Source organism: Crocodylus siamensis, chromosome 6 (assembly GCF_052110815.1).
Source record: "Crocodylus siamensis isolate JL-2025a chromosome 6, ASM5211081v1, whole genome shotgun sequence".
Lineage (NCBI taxonomy): Eukaryota > Metazoa > Chordata > Crocodylia > Crocodylidae > Crocodylus > Crocodylus siamensis.
In genome coordinates this window covers 93594159-93610468 of record NC_143400.1, presented here as the reverse complement: position 1 = coordinate 93610468, position 16310 = coordinate 93594159, and the positions used below count along the sequence as shown (strand labels likewise).

Genomic DNA, 16310 nt, shown 5'->3' with positions numbered 1-16310 from the left:
GAATACTTTGATCACTCTCTTATCCGGCTCTGTCCTCTGTCCATGATGACGTTAGATAAAGAGTGGGACTGAATGTCCTTTTGGACTAAGCACCTGCCATGGCATCTGCAAACACGCGGGGCTAAGTTGGATGCCTCAGGGGTTCCTTCCAACTTTCTGCTGCTATGTCTGGCCTGAGCTAGCAAATCAATAATGAGAGGTTTCAGTCTGTCCATTTGGGACCTGCAAGTCACTGTACAGCAGCCTCCTTGGATTGACTTGCTTAGGTTGATACTGAAATACTGAATGCTTTCAGAGCACAAGTTTACATTAGTATTATGCTCCCTTAAAAGAAAGAAAGGGATTTGAGAGGAACACATTGTAGATGTGGTTTAGAGACCGAATGATAGAAATCCCACCTCAGAACATGCATGTAATATAAAACGACCATAAATTAGATAGACAAGGTCTGTGCAGGCGCATTACAGTGATTAGAAACAGATACACGTCTGCGTCTTTCCACCCAGATTTTGTGGTTGCAGACTCCCTGAAATATGCAGAACAAATTCAGGCCCGTCTCAAATACAGATCACCACTGTGTTTCCATTTAAATGTATCTTATATTTCTGTTTCGCAAGGAACTGTTGAGTGTTCCTGTGTTAGCAAGCATCACATCCAATTTTCAAGGTTAGTGTTGAATGGGAACTTAAAGAACACAACTGGGCCCACTTTACTCAGTTAGCATTCCCTTTAAGGTCAGTGAGATTATGCAGTAGCGCTCAGGATGACTGAAGAGTATGGCCACCTGGCCCAGAATACATGGTTCAAAGTGAATAATGAACAGATGGTTAAAATATGCAATAGTAATTAATTGGACGGAGGCTAATGGAAATGCATTCTCTCACTTGTTTTGGGTGGCACTTACTAAGTTCTAATCTATGATCCTCTTATATGTTAAAATTGTTTTCATGAAGCTTAAGAAAAAGCTTATATTCTTAATGCCTTGTGTAGGATTCACTAGTATGCAAGTCTAATTCCTATTCATGTGCATTGCATGCCATCTGTGCATGGGGTTTAGATCATTTAAAAAAACACCATCTATGTCTTCTAAGGCTTAAATTTCTGAAAGAAAAAGCTGGAAAGTGTAGATGCCATATCGTGGAAGAGGTAGGGCAAAGAGATGTAAAGACTGAAATGAATAAAATGATTATAAAGCTAAATGATGGACTGGGCTGGGTTTGCCTAGACAGCATGGCTATTCAACCTGGACATGTATGAGCAAGCAACGACACAGCCGTTTAATATTGGCATTCTTTTTTCTTCGTGCCATGAGAATGAGCAGTCAAGGCATTCTGCCTCCCCCTGCTTTTCCTGTGATAGTTTAGGTTGCTTTTTGTACCTTTGGGCAACATGGCTTATAGTTGTGTGGTGTAGTTGATTGTGTCATTTTAGGAACAGGTCAGACAAGGACTTGTATAGGATGGTTTGGACAGGGATGATCCGGCCTCGAAGGGGGGCTCCAGTAGATAGCCTCCAGAGGTCCCTTCCAGCCCTGTTCCTCTGTGATTGTACCAATGCAACCATCCAGAGCATTGTACTTCCTGAATTCAGGACCTGGGACAAGTCCCAAAAGATTAGGAGGTGCAGACTTTCATCTGTCATTGGAGTTTATTAGCCATTTCTTGATGGAGATTAAATTAAAAAAGTGTGCCCGTCAACTGAATCCTGAAGAAAACACCCCAAAGATCTTAGTTTGGAGTCCGCTGTTAAGGGGCTTGATAATTGGAAGAAGCACAAAGTGTTTTTAGACTGTGCTTTTTTTGGATGCATAGAAGCTCTACTCCAGATTTCCATCCTTTGCCAAGGATCTTAGGGACAGCAGTGTCCTTAGAGATGAACCTCCGATGACAAGCAATGTCCCAGGTAAAATTAGTGGGCACTGAGCTGTGTCAGAGTATAAAGAGATAGGACTTTGCAGTCACAGCAGGAAAATAAACATGGGGAGGATGAAAGGAACTTTAAATCAACTCCCACACAGTGAAATACTCATGCATTTGGTCTGTTTTGTACAAATTCCAGTGAGGATGTTCATACCCCATTATTCTCCCTTAAAAAAAAAAAAATGGTCTGAACCCCAATACCTGGTATGTAGTTTGGTTTTGAATGTGTTAACTCTTAGGAATTGGAAAACTCTGTTGCTATTGGAAAAGTCTGGTCGGAGCATCATTTCTTGCAACAACCCTGGGCCACGAGGTTTAACTGGGGTGGAGAGAAACTGAGGTAGGTGTGAGTGCCAAGGAAGGACGTGAATATAAATCTGGTCGATGGGAAAGTTCCACATGGTGGAGGAAGAAACATAGGGAAATGGCAGTGGCTCCCCGAACACAGGGTTGTTGGATGGAAATCTCTTCTACGTGTTTGTCGTGTTGCTTAGCCCCAGTGTCTCTGAAGGCCATGGAACAATTGAGGCGCACTATAGCACGACTCTGCTCAATACAGATATCCCAGAAAGGAGGCACTGAGTTGTGAAGAGCCTTGGTCCTCGCCACCACAGACCTTCGTTTCAGGAACAGGATGACCTTCTACTCCCAAAACTATTGTAATTCATCTCAAAGGCTGCTGGGTGCCACTTCCCATCTTGGCGCATTCAAGGAGTGTTAACTTCCGGATAGAATTAGCTTCTCGAATGGAAATTAATAATAAGCACAAAATGCGATGGAAGTGCCAAAAATTGTCCTTCTCCCTTTATCATGCTGGCTATGAACCTTGGTGTTTCGAGTGGGTTTGTAAGAGCCAGGCTCAGTCTCCTCTGGTAATTTTTATCTGCTGGCAAAGAGCTCCTTCTGAGATGGACATCAGATTTCACAGAGGCACGTTCACTGCCTCACTGTGCCCCTCGTCCTACCTGCCTTAAGGAGAGGCTGCAGGTGAGTCCACATCCATCTGCCACGTGCTTGGGAAAAGATTGGAGTAGCAGAAGTCTACCTGGGACCTGAGTTAAAAATATGCACCCAGATACTTCTCCCCAGTACTCAGTGCTTGTCTGTCCTTGGGTTCAGTAGACATAGGAGATGTGTTGTTCCTCATTTAAATGATATCTTCTGTCCTTGGATTGTATGAATTAAAAAGAAACCAGTTTAACTCCTAGGGATGCTCCTCTGAATCCAGTCTTCAGGCAGAAGTTGCTACGTCAGAAAGTGTGCAGCCTCAGCCGGTGAGAATGCCGAAACAAGAAAGAGCTGTGTCTCAACCCCAGCAGTTTCCCACCCACCTTGGTCCTGCTTTCCACATCTGGTTGTCGGTGGGAAGAAGGCCGGAGTAGGTTTTGGAGATAAGTCTCGCCTGGCAATCTGCTTCCATCCTTTGCCAAAAGCCAGGATGTCCAAGAAACAAGAACAGGCAGTTCTTCCACTAGGAGGCTGGTCCGGTTTCCTTGAGCGTATGACATGGCTCTGTCCTGGTACCTAACACTAATAAATGTACATCCCACTTTCCTACACAGTCCCCTCCGACTTACACAGAGGTAGAAACAGAGTGTAGCAGCTTCCAGTATGTGCTTGTTCTCTGGGGTGCCGATCTGCTTCGTTCTTCAGCCTGCACTCAATTTTTACCGCACACACAGTGTGAAGTTTGTCCTTTTTAATAATTTGCCACGTTCCTCCCGCGGGAGTTTCTCCTGGGATACTGAACAGAGTACCAGCCGGTGGTCCGCAAGAGGACTTGGCATTTCTGTTAAAGAAATGCACCCCACCCTGGCAATGAGATACCCGCTGTCCCCAAACACAAGCCACCGAACTGGGTGGTGTTGTGGAGTGCACTCCAAGCGCAGGTTTTCAGTGCCAAGTTTGCCTGTAATGTTTGAAAGGTTTGGCTTACAGTTCTGGCATCTGAAGCCTGGGCTTCTCGATTGCATTGTTTGTAAAATGCCACGCGACCCCTTGTTCTGAAGGTGTATTACGCAAATGCAGCTTTGCTACACACAAGGTAGCTTTTCAGCCCTATTCTGAAATGTTCTTTAGCCAATGAATGCTTAATTTATTAGCTGCAGCAGACAAATACCATATGCAGTTCTGCGAGCAACCTGCCTCCTGCGTTCTGGTTTAGTAATAGATGGAGGTGAAGTCTCCTCCTAGTACTTCTACAGCTCTTTAAAAAGTTACTTATAGTTTACGGAAAAAGTTGCATTTGGCTGCATTTGAGCTCCTGTCTCATGTTTCTGCTTTTTGTTTCTACTCCTTTATTAGCATTTCATGAAAACACTTGACTTCTGTTTTGTCCCCTATCTGAAACCAGTCTCAGTCCTGTTTGTATAATCCTGCTCCCTGCCACAGCCCTCAGGTGATGCCAGAGGGTGAAATGCTCTGAGAGCAGAGAAACTTTTACAACAAAATCTTGTCATGCAAATGCTCTTAAAGAGAAACTGTACAGAGGTACGGCCCTTGCTAGGTTCTCAACTAGCTTCTCAACACTAATTTCCTACTAGCATTTTTTCCTGTGCTGTCGTCTCAACTGGTCTGAAGGGTGCCTGGCATTCAGAGGACTTCACCTCTGTGTCTCAACTGTTTCACCCTCAGATCTGCAAGTCAAAAGGGCTTTTTTCCCCCTGCCAGTGCATTGTGTTCTCCCAGGCCATTCCCAGGCAGGCAGTTTTCCAAGATAGTCCACAGCAATGTCTGTTCTGACTGCTGCTGCGATGGCACCCACCGAGCACCCGGCAGCGTTCCCCGGGTAAGGGGCAGGAGAGGCAAAGGCACGGCCAGTGCTTTGCTACTGCAGTAGGAAATGTTAGGATAAAATGTGTGCAGATTATTTTAGGTAAAGGATCTCTACAGAGAAAGGCAAAAATCCCTGTGGTTCATGCCAGTCTGATCTGGGGAGAAATTCCTTCCTGCCCCCAAATTTGGCTGTTAGTTTAACCCAGCCAAATGCACCAGGTTGGCATGTGAGAAGTGTTTAGGACTTCTTGGAGCCCCAGTGTTGCCCCAGCCCATGTCAGGAGGAAAGGCAGTTGCTCCCTGTCCCCCCCAGAAGGGTATCCACCAAGGGAGGTGGGGGGATCCTTCCTGGCCCCTGCAGGCAACCAAGAGAAGCCTGGAGGCATGGGATTTCCAGACCCTTCAGGGTCAACAGGGATCATGTTTCCTTTCAGTCCTTTGAAGTAGGGACAGAAGTTACACATAGTGGTTTAAGTGATCAGAAACTGGTTTCAACCTGTAACAGAACAGATGTTCAGTGCACGTAAACCAGTTTCAAAATGGCTGAAAACTGGTCTGAGATGAACCTGGTTGAAAGTAGCATAAGACTTTTAACTGACTGAGCTCAAGCCAGTTTAGGGAACATCTGTCCCAGAGCTTGTGGGGGATACGAGATGCTCAAATCCACATGTAATGCCCAGGGATTACAACACTGAGCACTCATGTCCTAACGTACCTTCCCTTCCATAAACCTGGCAAGCTCCATCTTGAATCAGTTCAGGTTTCTTGCCCCCACTGCTTTTGGGAAGGTCATTCCAGAGCTTCTCCCTCTCTGATATTCAACCTGCGAATAGATTGATCAAGAGCAATCACAACCCCTCTCAACCTCAGCCTCCAGCTAAACAAGCCAGGCTCTTTTAATCTCTTAAGGTTGGTTCTCCACCCCCTGACCATCTTATTGCTGGATGTCTGTCTCTGTACATCTTCTAGTTTAAAGTTATCTTTTTGTGAGCTAGGGTGACCAGAAGTCTGTGCAGTATTCTGAATGAGGTCTTACTAGTACCTTGTATAGTGGTATCAATATTTTCCTATCTGTACCAAAAATACCCCACTGAATACACCCTAGAGTTAAGTTAGCATTTTTCATAGCTTCATCCTATCTGATGGTTATCCTATGACTGACCAGTACACAGAGGAACCAACCTCTGTTGCCCCTAGTAAATGAGTCCCCACCTGGCAGCAAAAAGTTCTTGGCATTGTTCCCTGAAAGCATGACTTTGAACTTCATGTTAACAAATGTCATGCCGTTTCTGTTGCTCTACTCCATAAGGTGGTCTAACTCTTACTGCATGATAATCCGATCTTCCTTAATTTTGGCAATTCCTCCCAGTTTCATGTTGTCTACAGATTTCATGTACTCCTCTAGCTCTCACCCCAGGGTTGGTGATGAGCCTGTTGAACCCACTTCAGAAGAAAGGTTCTTCATTTCAAGCTAGGCTATGAGCTGTGCATGGACAGCCCCATTGCTTTCCTTGGGCATAAGTGATAGGAACGTCAGGTTTGACCCCACACACTTACAGCTAAGCTCTGGAGCTGCATCCACACCAGGGGATTTGTACAACTTCAGCTCTATCAAGTTTGTGAACTGATGCCTTCAGTAAAAAAAAATAAAAAATCGGTGGCTATGTAGGGTGGAAGATAGTACAGCTATCACACTCCTTGAGCTGTTGGTTCTGCAAGAATGCAAAAAGCCTGCTAACCCCAAAGTAAGAGGTGTGTGTGTTGTATATAAAAGGAGCTTTTTTTTTTTTTTTTTTTTTTTTTTTTTACCATGTAGCTGCTTTTTAGAGGAAAAGGGACTATTAAAGTGAGCTATAGAGCAGGCAGGAATTATTTTCAGGTTTGTGTTTGGCACTATTCAGAGTTTCATAGTTTCATAGTAGCTAGAGTCGGAAGGGACCTAGGTAGATCATCTAGTCCGACCCCCTGCCTTGGCAGGAAAGAGCACCGGGGTCAGATGACCCCGGCAAGGTGCTCATCTAACTTCCTTTTAAAAATCCCCAGGCTAGGAGCCTGCACCACTTCCCCTGGAAGCCGGTTCCAGGCCCTAGCCGCCCTGACTGTGAAGTAGCACCTCCTAATATCTAATCTAAACTTACCCTCCGCCAGCTTGTGACCGTTATTCCTGGTCACTCCTGGCAGCGCACGGGGGAACAGGGACTCCCCCAATACCTGCTGATCCCCCCTGACCAGTTTGTAGCAGGCCACAAGGTCCCCCCTTAACCTTCTCTTGTGGAGGCTAAACAGGTTCAGGTCCCGTAGCCTCTCCTCATAAGGCCTGCCCTGCTGACCCCTGATCATACGAGTGGCCTCCTCTGAACTCTTTCCATATCGTCCACGTCCCTCTTGAAGTGTGGCGCCCAGAACTGGACGCAGTACTCCAGCTGCGGCCTGACCAGTGCCGCATAGAGGGGGAGGATCACCTCCCTGGACCTGCTCGAGATGCATCTGTGGATGCATGACAGGGTACGGTTGGCCTTCTTGACTGCCTCCCCACACTGCCGGCCCATGTTCATCGTGGAGTCAATGACGACTCCAAGATCCTTTTCCGTCTCCGTGCTGGCAAGAGGGGAGTTCCCCAACCTGTAAGTGTGGTGCCGGTTCTTCCTCCCCATGTGCAACACCTTGCACTTATCAGTGTTAAACCCCATCCTATTCTCATCCGCCCACCGTTGCAACCTGTCAAGGTCAGCTTGTAGCCTATTGCACCCTTCTAGTGCACCCACATCCCCCCACATCTTAGTGTCATCAGCAAACTTGAACAGGGTGCTTTCTACCCCCTCATCCAAGTCACTGATGAAGATGTTGAACAGTGCGGTCCCGAGGACCGAGCCCTGCAGGACCCCACTGCCCACGTCCTTCCAGGTCGAGAAGAACCCATCTGCTACCACCCTCTGGGTGCGGCCCTCCAGCCAGTTAGCGATACATTTGACTGTGTGGGCATCGACACCACAGTCTCCCAGCTTTTTGATGAGGACAGGGTGAGAGACAGTCCAGTCACTTAGAAAAATGTGAGCATGTAGCTTATTTGTGTCCACTTCTATGAAATCATTTGGGTCCTTCCAGCTTCTCTCAAGATATCCTTGAGTGGATTATTTTGCTTGGGCTGCTGCAGTCTTGGATAGCTTCAGGAAACCAGGAAGCAGCAGGGTTTTCCGAGGGACAGCAAGCTATGGTTTAAGATGAAACTTCTCCCTCCTGCCCCAGTTCTCCGCCCGCTCTCTGCCTGTCTTGTCTTGTTCACCTGTAAACCCCTTGGGGAAGGGACTGCCTCAGTGTTGCAACTCTGCATTGGCTTGTGAGTCTCGAGGCTTGTTTCTTCTCATAAAGCCTCAGCTCTTGTGTTTGCATGGAGCAGTGGGGTTTGGGTTTTAAGTGCCCACCTGTTTGCAGAGAAACATTTGAATCATCATGACCTCTGCAGGCTGGGAAACCACAAGATCAAAAAATAAAGGCACGTTAAAATTCTTTTTTAAAAACAATGACATATTCAAGCAAATTTGATGCAATTTGGGGCATCATCTTACATGAATTTTGAGCACTTGAGGTCATTGATACTGAGTTACAGGTGTGATCTTTCTTGATTGTGCTCTGTCGCTAGAAATGCATGGTGGTTAGCAGAACAGGACCTCTGTCCCAGCACGGGTCTTGCAATGCTGTCATAGCACAGATGAGCAGTAATCATCATGTGGAGTTTAGTGACAAACTCAAGTGTCAGGGACATGCTAGAAGGTCACCTTAATATATTTTCATGGGGTGAAAGGTAGGGAGGGTGGGGTATACCTAGCTGGCAAGTTTGCAACTCAGACCGGTGGTAGAGGGGCTGAGAGAAGATCGTCCCCCGTAGAATCCACCTGCTGCAGAGCTCTGTTGTTGGCCTTTGGTAACCCAAACTTTCAGTCAACAAGGACATCACCACATCATTACTGGATAGGTTCAAATTTAGAAAACCCTTCTGGAAATATACGCCAGGAAGCTCTATGATGATAACAAGAGCACTGAAGAACAATGGAGGGAAGCCAGGGAAATACCAGCCTGCTGCAGAAATACATCATCAGCGACCCTGCAATCCTCCAGCCAGGATTTGACCTACCGAGAAGGATTTGGTCCTCCCTGAATCCCATCTAGACACTTCATGGAAAATGTGGACACCTGCTGCATAAATGGAGAATCAAAGCGAGTCCGGGTTGTGATTGTGTTGCAATTTCTTTTTCAGATGGTGCAACACATCGTGAGTGATTGCCCAATTCATTTAATGGTGATCTAAAATCAATCCGTGCAGCTGCCTCTGAAGCAATTGTATGGTTATCAAATTTAGATATTCCTCTGTGAATGTTGTGATCCTAAGAAGTCATATGAAAGAAGACTGCAGAGCTTGGGGGCACGGATCATGATTTCTGTTTCATGTTGCGCAGCTTTTGTCTGCGGAGCCGGTCTTGCCCCTCTTCGAGGTGTTAAGTTTAGTAGAGGTAACTTTCAGAATCTCTTGTGGACAACCAACTTCCTCCCACCCTTGAACTCTATGGGTGCCAGGCGTGAACACAGAGCAGTTGTCTTGGGAAGGAACTTCTGCTCCGAGTTTGCAAAAGTATTGTCACAGCTCCACGCTTCCTCGTACGCTCATCTGGAAACGCGAGGCCTGTTTGTTTGCTCAAAGCATTTTTCAGTAGGAGCCGCTAACAAAAGAGCCCTCAGCAAGGGAGGAGAAGTAGTAATGGATGAAAATATCAAGAGCCGTTCTTCTGATGGTTGAAACCGCATCATGTGACAATTACTGACTTTTTGGTAAATAAGGCAGTAGATTCACGCCCAGTCGCGCTGTGCTTTCAGAAACTAGACTGGCCATGGGGCACACACGTAAGATTTAAGTGTTTGCCTTGTTGTTTTTTAAATGAGTGAAATGAGACACGATGCCCGATTTTTTTTTTTCTGAACAATAGCTTGGCTTCCTGGGCTGGGAAAGCGACCTCAGCTGAGAAACTAGGGGATCCGTCTTTGTTTTCAAGCTAAATAATGTATTCTGTGCCCAATCTTTTTTTTTTTTTTTTAAACCATTACTTCCTTCTCCCACTGCATGCCCATGCCAGACACCGCTGTATAGGAAACCTGTCTGCTCTTCCTTGGCATTCAGATACTTGCCTGGTCGTGGTTGTACTTGTGTGAAATCCTTGGAACAGGAACCATGTCAGAGAGCTGTGTATGTCAGTGGTACATGTCATTCGGAGTTATACTGAGTAATATCCTCAGGTTTCAGTCCCCTTCACAGGATGCTATCTGTGTAAGCAGGAGGTAGGATCTCTTCTAGGTATTACTGTTTCATTGGCCCTGTGCCCTTTCCCACCTCTCTGTTTCAGCTGCCTATTTAATTGATCCCCCAGCTGTGGATCATGCACCACCAGTGGCCTGGGAAGCAGTGGCGCGTGATCTGCAGCTGGTCTGCAGTTCATACCAGGTCTCTCCTTTTCTGATTAAAAAACTTGATAAGGCTACGTGGCCCTGCATGAGGAGTGTTGATGGTTGACCACTGTCTGTAGGCTCCAAGGTTTTGGAATACCCCATCTGTTGCCGTATTGCTCCTAGATTATGAACTGTTTGGGGGCAGAGACCCATGCAGCCTCCACGGCAAGGCTGGGATTAAGGCTCCCCACACCACCATAGTCCTACTAAGAGTAAGCCAGCCCGTATATAAGTAAATGCCCTTAGTTTTTTGTAGTGTCTTATGTTGAATTTTGAGATGACAGATAACTTCTTTTAGCATCCACCTTTTCCTGTTGGAAATGCCGGTGTTGGAAGCGGATAGGAAGAAGGAAAGTGTCAAAATTGTAAGGACTTGTCTTCTACCACCTTATCATCGGGATCTGGTATTTTTAATATGATTGATCCCAAAACGTGTTACTTTTCTGTGTATAGAACTTCAAGAGCTGTGGCATCTTCCTCGTTGCCTTTCTGCTAGGGATGAAGACAGTTGCTCAATCAAGAGAACATGCATTTGCTACCAGGGTGTTCCCTTGTATGCCGTTCACGTACATTTCCACTCGGTTTTCTAAGTCCCAGAGCAAATACTTGACAGAAACTGTGGTCTTGGCAATTTTTGCTGAGTGTTTTGGTGGATTGAAAGAGTATCTTCTTCTCCACCCCCTCTAATCCTTTATTTAGTACGGAGGAAAAACATTCTTTAGGCTGTTGTTATTCCGATAGGTGAGATCATCCATGAAGATTAAAAACAAGAATCACTCCTACGTGACACACTTAACTCACCTCCTTTGATTGCAGCATCAGATCCATGATACCTAGACCCAGCGTCTTGGAGCAGCAGCAAAACAAAGCAGATGAGCCAGCAAGTCCCCTCCCAAAACCCCTGGGAACCAGGTGAAACACGTTTCTGGTGGAGGCTTGCCATGATTAGCACTACCATTTGTTCAGCTTGAGTACAAGATCGAGCAAAGAAGATACACTTCTGTGAGATGCTTTTAAGCTGCAGGAAGTGTCTTTCGGGAAGGACGGAGCAGTTTCAGTTGCAGCAGCTCGGAGGCTGCCTGTGATCAGTGTGGTGACTGCAACTGAGCTCTCAGCTAGCTAGCTGGCTGGTCAGGGCAGGATCTGGCCAGAGCCCCTGTTTCCATGCAGCTCCATAGCCCAGGGGATGATTGCCGTGGCTCTTTGCCCTTTCCCTTCCCCCTTACCCCCTTGTCCTTCACTTCCTTCCAACTGAATTCAGCAGCCGGGGAAAAGGGGATCAGCCCCTGGGCTCCAGAGTGGCGTGAAAGCAGGGGCTCTGGCCAGACCCCACCCCGACCAGCTGGTGAGCTCCAAGCCCGGCAGGAGCTGCACTGACATGCCGGCGAGCTCAGCTTCCCGGCATCCCGGATCACGGGAGGGGCTGCGGTTACACCGCCCCCCCACCCCTTTGGCTGCATGGCGCGTACGCAATGAACTCTCTATGCTGCCCACACGCCCTACCCTCACCGCCACCCTGGATCTGCCCATGGGGAGATCCTGAAACGCGTACTGGCCACACGCTTCCCCCATCGCTGAACTTCTCATTGGTGTGCAGCCTTGCAGCTAGAAAGGGCCTGTGGAGTCCACGCACTTGTATATGAAATCTAAACAGCTTTGGCCGAGATAACGCCCTGGCTGTTAGCTGCCAGCAGAGTTCCTTTGGCACTTCTCATCAAAGGAGGTGCTAGCATCGACTCTGCTCGGGGATCACCTGTGACTAAATCGCCTGTATGTTTTAATCGGGCATAGCCTCCTCGTTTCACACCCTGTCGCAGGCTCCACTTCGGGCTGCTGTGCATGCCTGCCACTTCGTTTTGGGTGGACAAGGCTGCGTGTCCAGGGTGAAGTGAGTCTGCATGGTTTTGTAAAACCCACTAGGATTTTTTTTGGAAAGAAAGTACAGTAGCAACTCAGGGTTGGGGTCAGTGTGCCTTGACTGTCAGCCTCCACTTGGGGAAGTTGTGCTTCCTTATCAAGCGGTGTCTTAGACCAACAGTTCAACCAACAGTTTTAAAATTACAAGAGGTGCCATGTAGGACGTGTGCGGCTGCCCTGTGCCTGTCCTTGTGGTTCCCAAAATCACCTGTTCTCTGGACTAAGCCTGTTGTGCATCCCTCAGCCGTCCTGCTTTGTTTTAACCAAATGCAACAGCTTACCTCTCCCGAAACTCAGCTGGAATGCCCTCTTCCCCCTGCCCTTCAGAAATAAAGCCCACAATCCAATCTGTCCTTTTGTGGCTTTGTCATTAAAATCAACGAGACGGGAAGGACCTCTCCCTGGACTCGGCAGGAAATGCTGATGAACAGTATTTCTCCATCCACAAAACATTTAAGTAGTGAGTAAACTAAAAAGAGAGCAGCAGACCGGTTTCCACGTGGCTTTTGCTGTCAGGGTTAGCCTGGTATTTTGTGGCAGGTGGTGCATCTCAACCCTTTTAGACCTAAGGTGCCCGTTGGAAAATGCCAAATTCTTAGCTTTCGCGCTCTCTTTTTTTTTTTTTTTTAACTGCAGGCAAATAATAGAGCATTCCCATTCAAAACCTCTGGGCTTCTCTCATGAATCACGTGTAGGTGTTTGTACATGAAGCCATGCTAATACTGGGGCGGAGATAGCCTGCAGCACCCTTTAAAGGGTCTCCTGACATCCCAGAGTGCCACGGTACCCTGGCTGAGCATCGCTGGGGTAAGACATTTGAAAAGCAGCAGTTTCAAAGCCTTCCTGTTAGCTGACTTCAGAGCTCTCTGCCATATCGTACAGTGCTCTCGGTTTGAATTTGGGGGGTGGGGGAAAGGTGGGGTCATTCAGACCTTCGCAGTACAAACCCGAGAGCTGCCAGTTCACATTATGTCAATATATGTAACAAAATATTTACTCAGGGCTTCCACTATAAGTCCCAGAGCAGGGGGTTCCAGCTGCCTCTTGTTTTCAGGACCTCTGATGGGAATCCTGAGTGAAATGCAACTCTTCTCACCGTGTTTTTATTGGCCGCCTCTGTGTTTTATTATCTCGTGTAACGAGATCGTTCTTGGTTTGCCGATTTTTCTACTGAGGACAGAGAGTTCACGTATGTAACAGGGCACATGTAGAATTAAGGGCCGATTAAAGTCATGATGTAATGACCCCCTCTCCTTTTCCTTTAGTCAATATTTGCCTGTGGGGTCAATACATTACAATATGCTCTTCAAAAGAAGTCAGTATTTTGTTACCTTCCGAGAGTGTTGGCTCCAAACACTTGTAATATTAAAACTGTTGGTTGAGCTGTTGGTCTAAGACTTACTGTCTAAGTAGTTTCAGGTTTGGACCCTTGATCCATGTAGAACAGCTTTCAGGGCAGCTGATAGTATCACAACACAGCTGTAGGCAGCTCTCGGGGTGAAGCATTTGATCTCTAATCTGCAGCACTTTCTCCCAGGCTTAGCAGGCTCTCATTGCTACCCGGGATGTTTGTTCTCTGCAGGCCATGTCAGCGGAGGGCAGGTTAGGTGGGCAGCTCTGCACCATGGTTCCCTTTCACAGCCTTTTCAGCCACCCTACTGTATGAACCGACACGAGCAGAAATAATTTAATACTCCACGTATTGGAAAGTGCTGCACAAACATTACGTAATTCACCCCTCAGGTTTCACGGTAATCGGTTTGAACCTTAGCTTACACCCCATCTGCTGCTCGTTTACTGCTTGAACTTCCAGCGCAGGGAGTTGAAAATGGGTGGTGTCCTAATAACACTCTCAAACCCCCATCACGCCTTCTCTTCCCAGGTAGCTCCCAGTACATTGGACACTAGCACTGTCAGAAGGGGGCACAGTCAGAGCTTCAAGTTCAAGTGTTTAATTATTGTGCGTGTGATCGAATTTCCCTTACAAACGACAGAAATTTGAGGAAAATGATCATAGCGTGGCCTGGTGCTTTATTTATACACCTGCTTGCAAAGCTGCCCAGTGCTAAACAAGAGTTCCTTTCGGACTTGCTTGCATAAGGCATTGTGTTAATGTATTAACAACTAAATGATGATTATCTGCAAGGTAAAAAAAATAAGTCCCCAGTGTGAGCCCTGTTATCAAAGAAGGATGCTTCGGGGGTACAGCCTGTTGTAAAGAGCACTTTGGTGTCCGACCTCGGTGACAAAGGCTTGCGTCACTGTTAAAGTGCCACGCTTGAAAGGCAGAGGATATACAGCCCTGTACAGATGGAGCCACGCTAACTCTGGTCCTGGAAACATCATAGCTGTGTTAATGTGGTGCTGTACTCAGCCTGACACCCTGCTTCTCAGGCTGATACACCTGGAGCAAAATAGGTTGTCAATAGGGCTAGGTCAAAGGTGTCTTAATGCATTGTGCTATGTAGACATAGTGAGAGTCACAGTCTATTTACTAGACCCTTATTTACTAACTTGATGGGAACCAAATAATTAAAGAAATGCCATATTCATTCGCATACCTCCTTTTCCCAAACATCAGCCCCAGAATTGAGGTGGGGAGTTGATTTTCTGCCTGGAAGAGAAATACTCTGCTTTGATTCCTGCTCCAGCTGGCAGCAGCTGGGGCATTTCTATTCAGGCAGCTGACAGTCAGTTGGCTTAATGTATCCTTGTTCTTCACAGATGTTAATAATAGTCTCTTCTTTTTAATGGCCTAAATCTAACCTTTCTCTGGGGAATTGTCTGCTAGCTGCTTCTAGTTTCTCTTCTATTTTATAGTCCTAGAGACTCTTACTAGCTCTTTTCAAAATCATAGATCCACCCATGGATACCAGTCTTCAGCAGCAGCTAGTGTTTCAGGTTTTGGTAAAGCAAGAAAAGGAGGGTGAGTCAGCTTAGGTTCTGTCCTACAGCCAAAACTCAGGAAGAATCTTTTTTCTTTTTCTTTTTTTTTCCTTTTTTTTTTTTCCTTCCCCAAAACAAGGTGTGTGGAGTATAGGGGGCAAGTATGGTAGGTTTTAGCCACAGCAGTGTGCAAGTAGGCAAAGATCTAACATCACTCCTTGACTGTAGGCAGGCCGCACTTGCATTTTTGGTGGGGGTGACCAGAGTTTGCAGTGCTTCTATTAGCCCCAGGGCTAGAACGGGCTGACTGCCAGCATGAGCAATGAGATGGGAGCGGGAAAGATGAGAATTCAGCATGACAATTACTAAATACAATAAGCAGTCAAAAAAATCAGTACCTGGAAATGCAAAGATCTTTCTGAAGGGAAAAATACCAGTGTAACTTTTGTGGTGTTGGTTTCTCACGCTACTCCTTGCCGTCTCACAACCACCGGCTCTGCACTACCCCCCAGGCCTTGTACATCATGGATCATTGCACTGCCAAAATGACCAGGCAGAAAGTGGAGCAACTGTAATATCTTAGACATTTTTTTTGCAAGGTGACTTTTGGTTGCAATTATTCCTTTTCTTCCATCCCCAACAATTTTCTGTCTTCCTTGTGCAATTTCAGGGAACTTTGAAGTGGGCGTGCATATCGCAGATGTGAGCTACTTTGTTCTGGCAGAAACAGCGCTGGACAAATTGGCCAGTGAAAGGGCAACTAGTGTCTATCTAGTGCAGAAGGTAAGAACAGCCTCTTCCTCCCTCTGAGAGCTATGTCTCAGGCTGCAAACTCGTTATAAACAATCATTATCAGAAGCTGTGAAACAAAATCAAACCATTAGCATATCAGCCCTGCCAGGAAAAAACAATTATAACAAACGGATAACAAAGTTGTTCCGAACCTCCATAGAAAACATGTCATCCTGCAGCCCTATGTGACTGAAATTCAGCAGACATCAAAGTAACTTTAGAAAGAGCTGCAACATTTTTCAAGTAAACAAAAAGTTGCATGACGATTGATTACAGATTGCTGGCTGGAGTGAGCGAAGGGATCGTCCTCATTCCTAATTTTCCTAGTTAAAGGTACAAAAGCTTTGCCCAGCTTAATTAGGTATTACAGGCATGTCGTTGTCTTAAGGGAAGCCAAACACATCTTCCTTCTGCCAACCTATGGTGTAAACTTTAAGCCTTAGTAACAGGAAACAGAATGTTAAGAAACCGCATAAGATTCATACAGCAAATGATCTCATCTTCCCCTGTTTTCTTATCATGATC

The 16310-nt window shown here is 46.4% G+C and overlaps 1 protein-coding gene across 2 annotated transcripts in view; it reads left to right on the top strand.

The window, feature by feature from the left end:
* DIS3L2 (DIS3 like 3'-5' exoribonuclease 2) overlaps positions 1–16310 on the top strand; it is a 225168-nt gene that overhangs the window by 112014 nt on the left and 96844 nt on the right. For both annotated transcript variants that reach the window (XM_090050664.1, XM_090050665.1), the window contains one exon: positions 15664–15776. In XM_090050664.1, coding sequence (XP_089906790.1) covers positions 15664–15776 — 113 coding nt within the window. The remainder of the gene's footprint in view (positions 1–15663; positions 15777–16310) is intronic.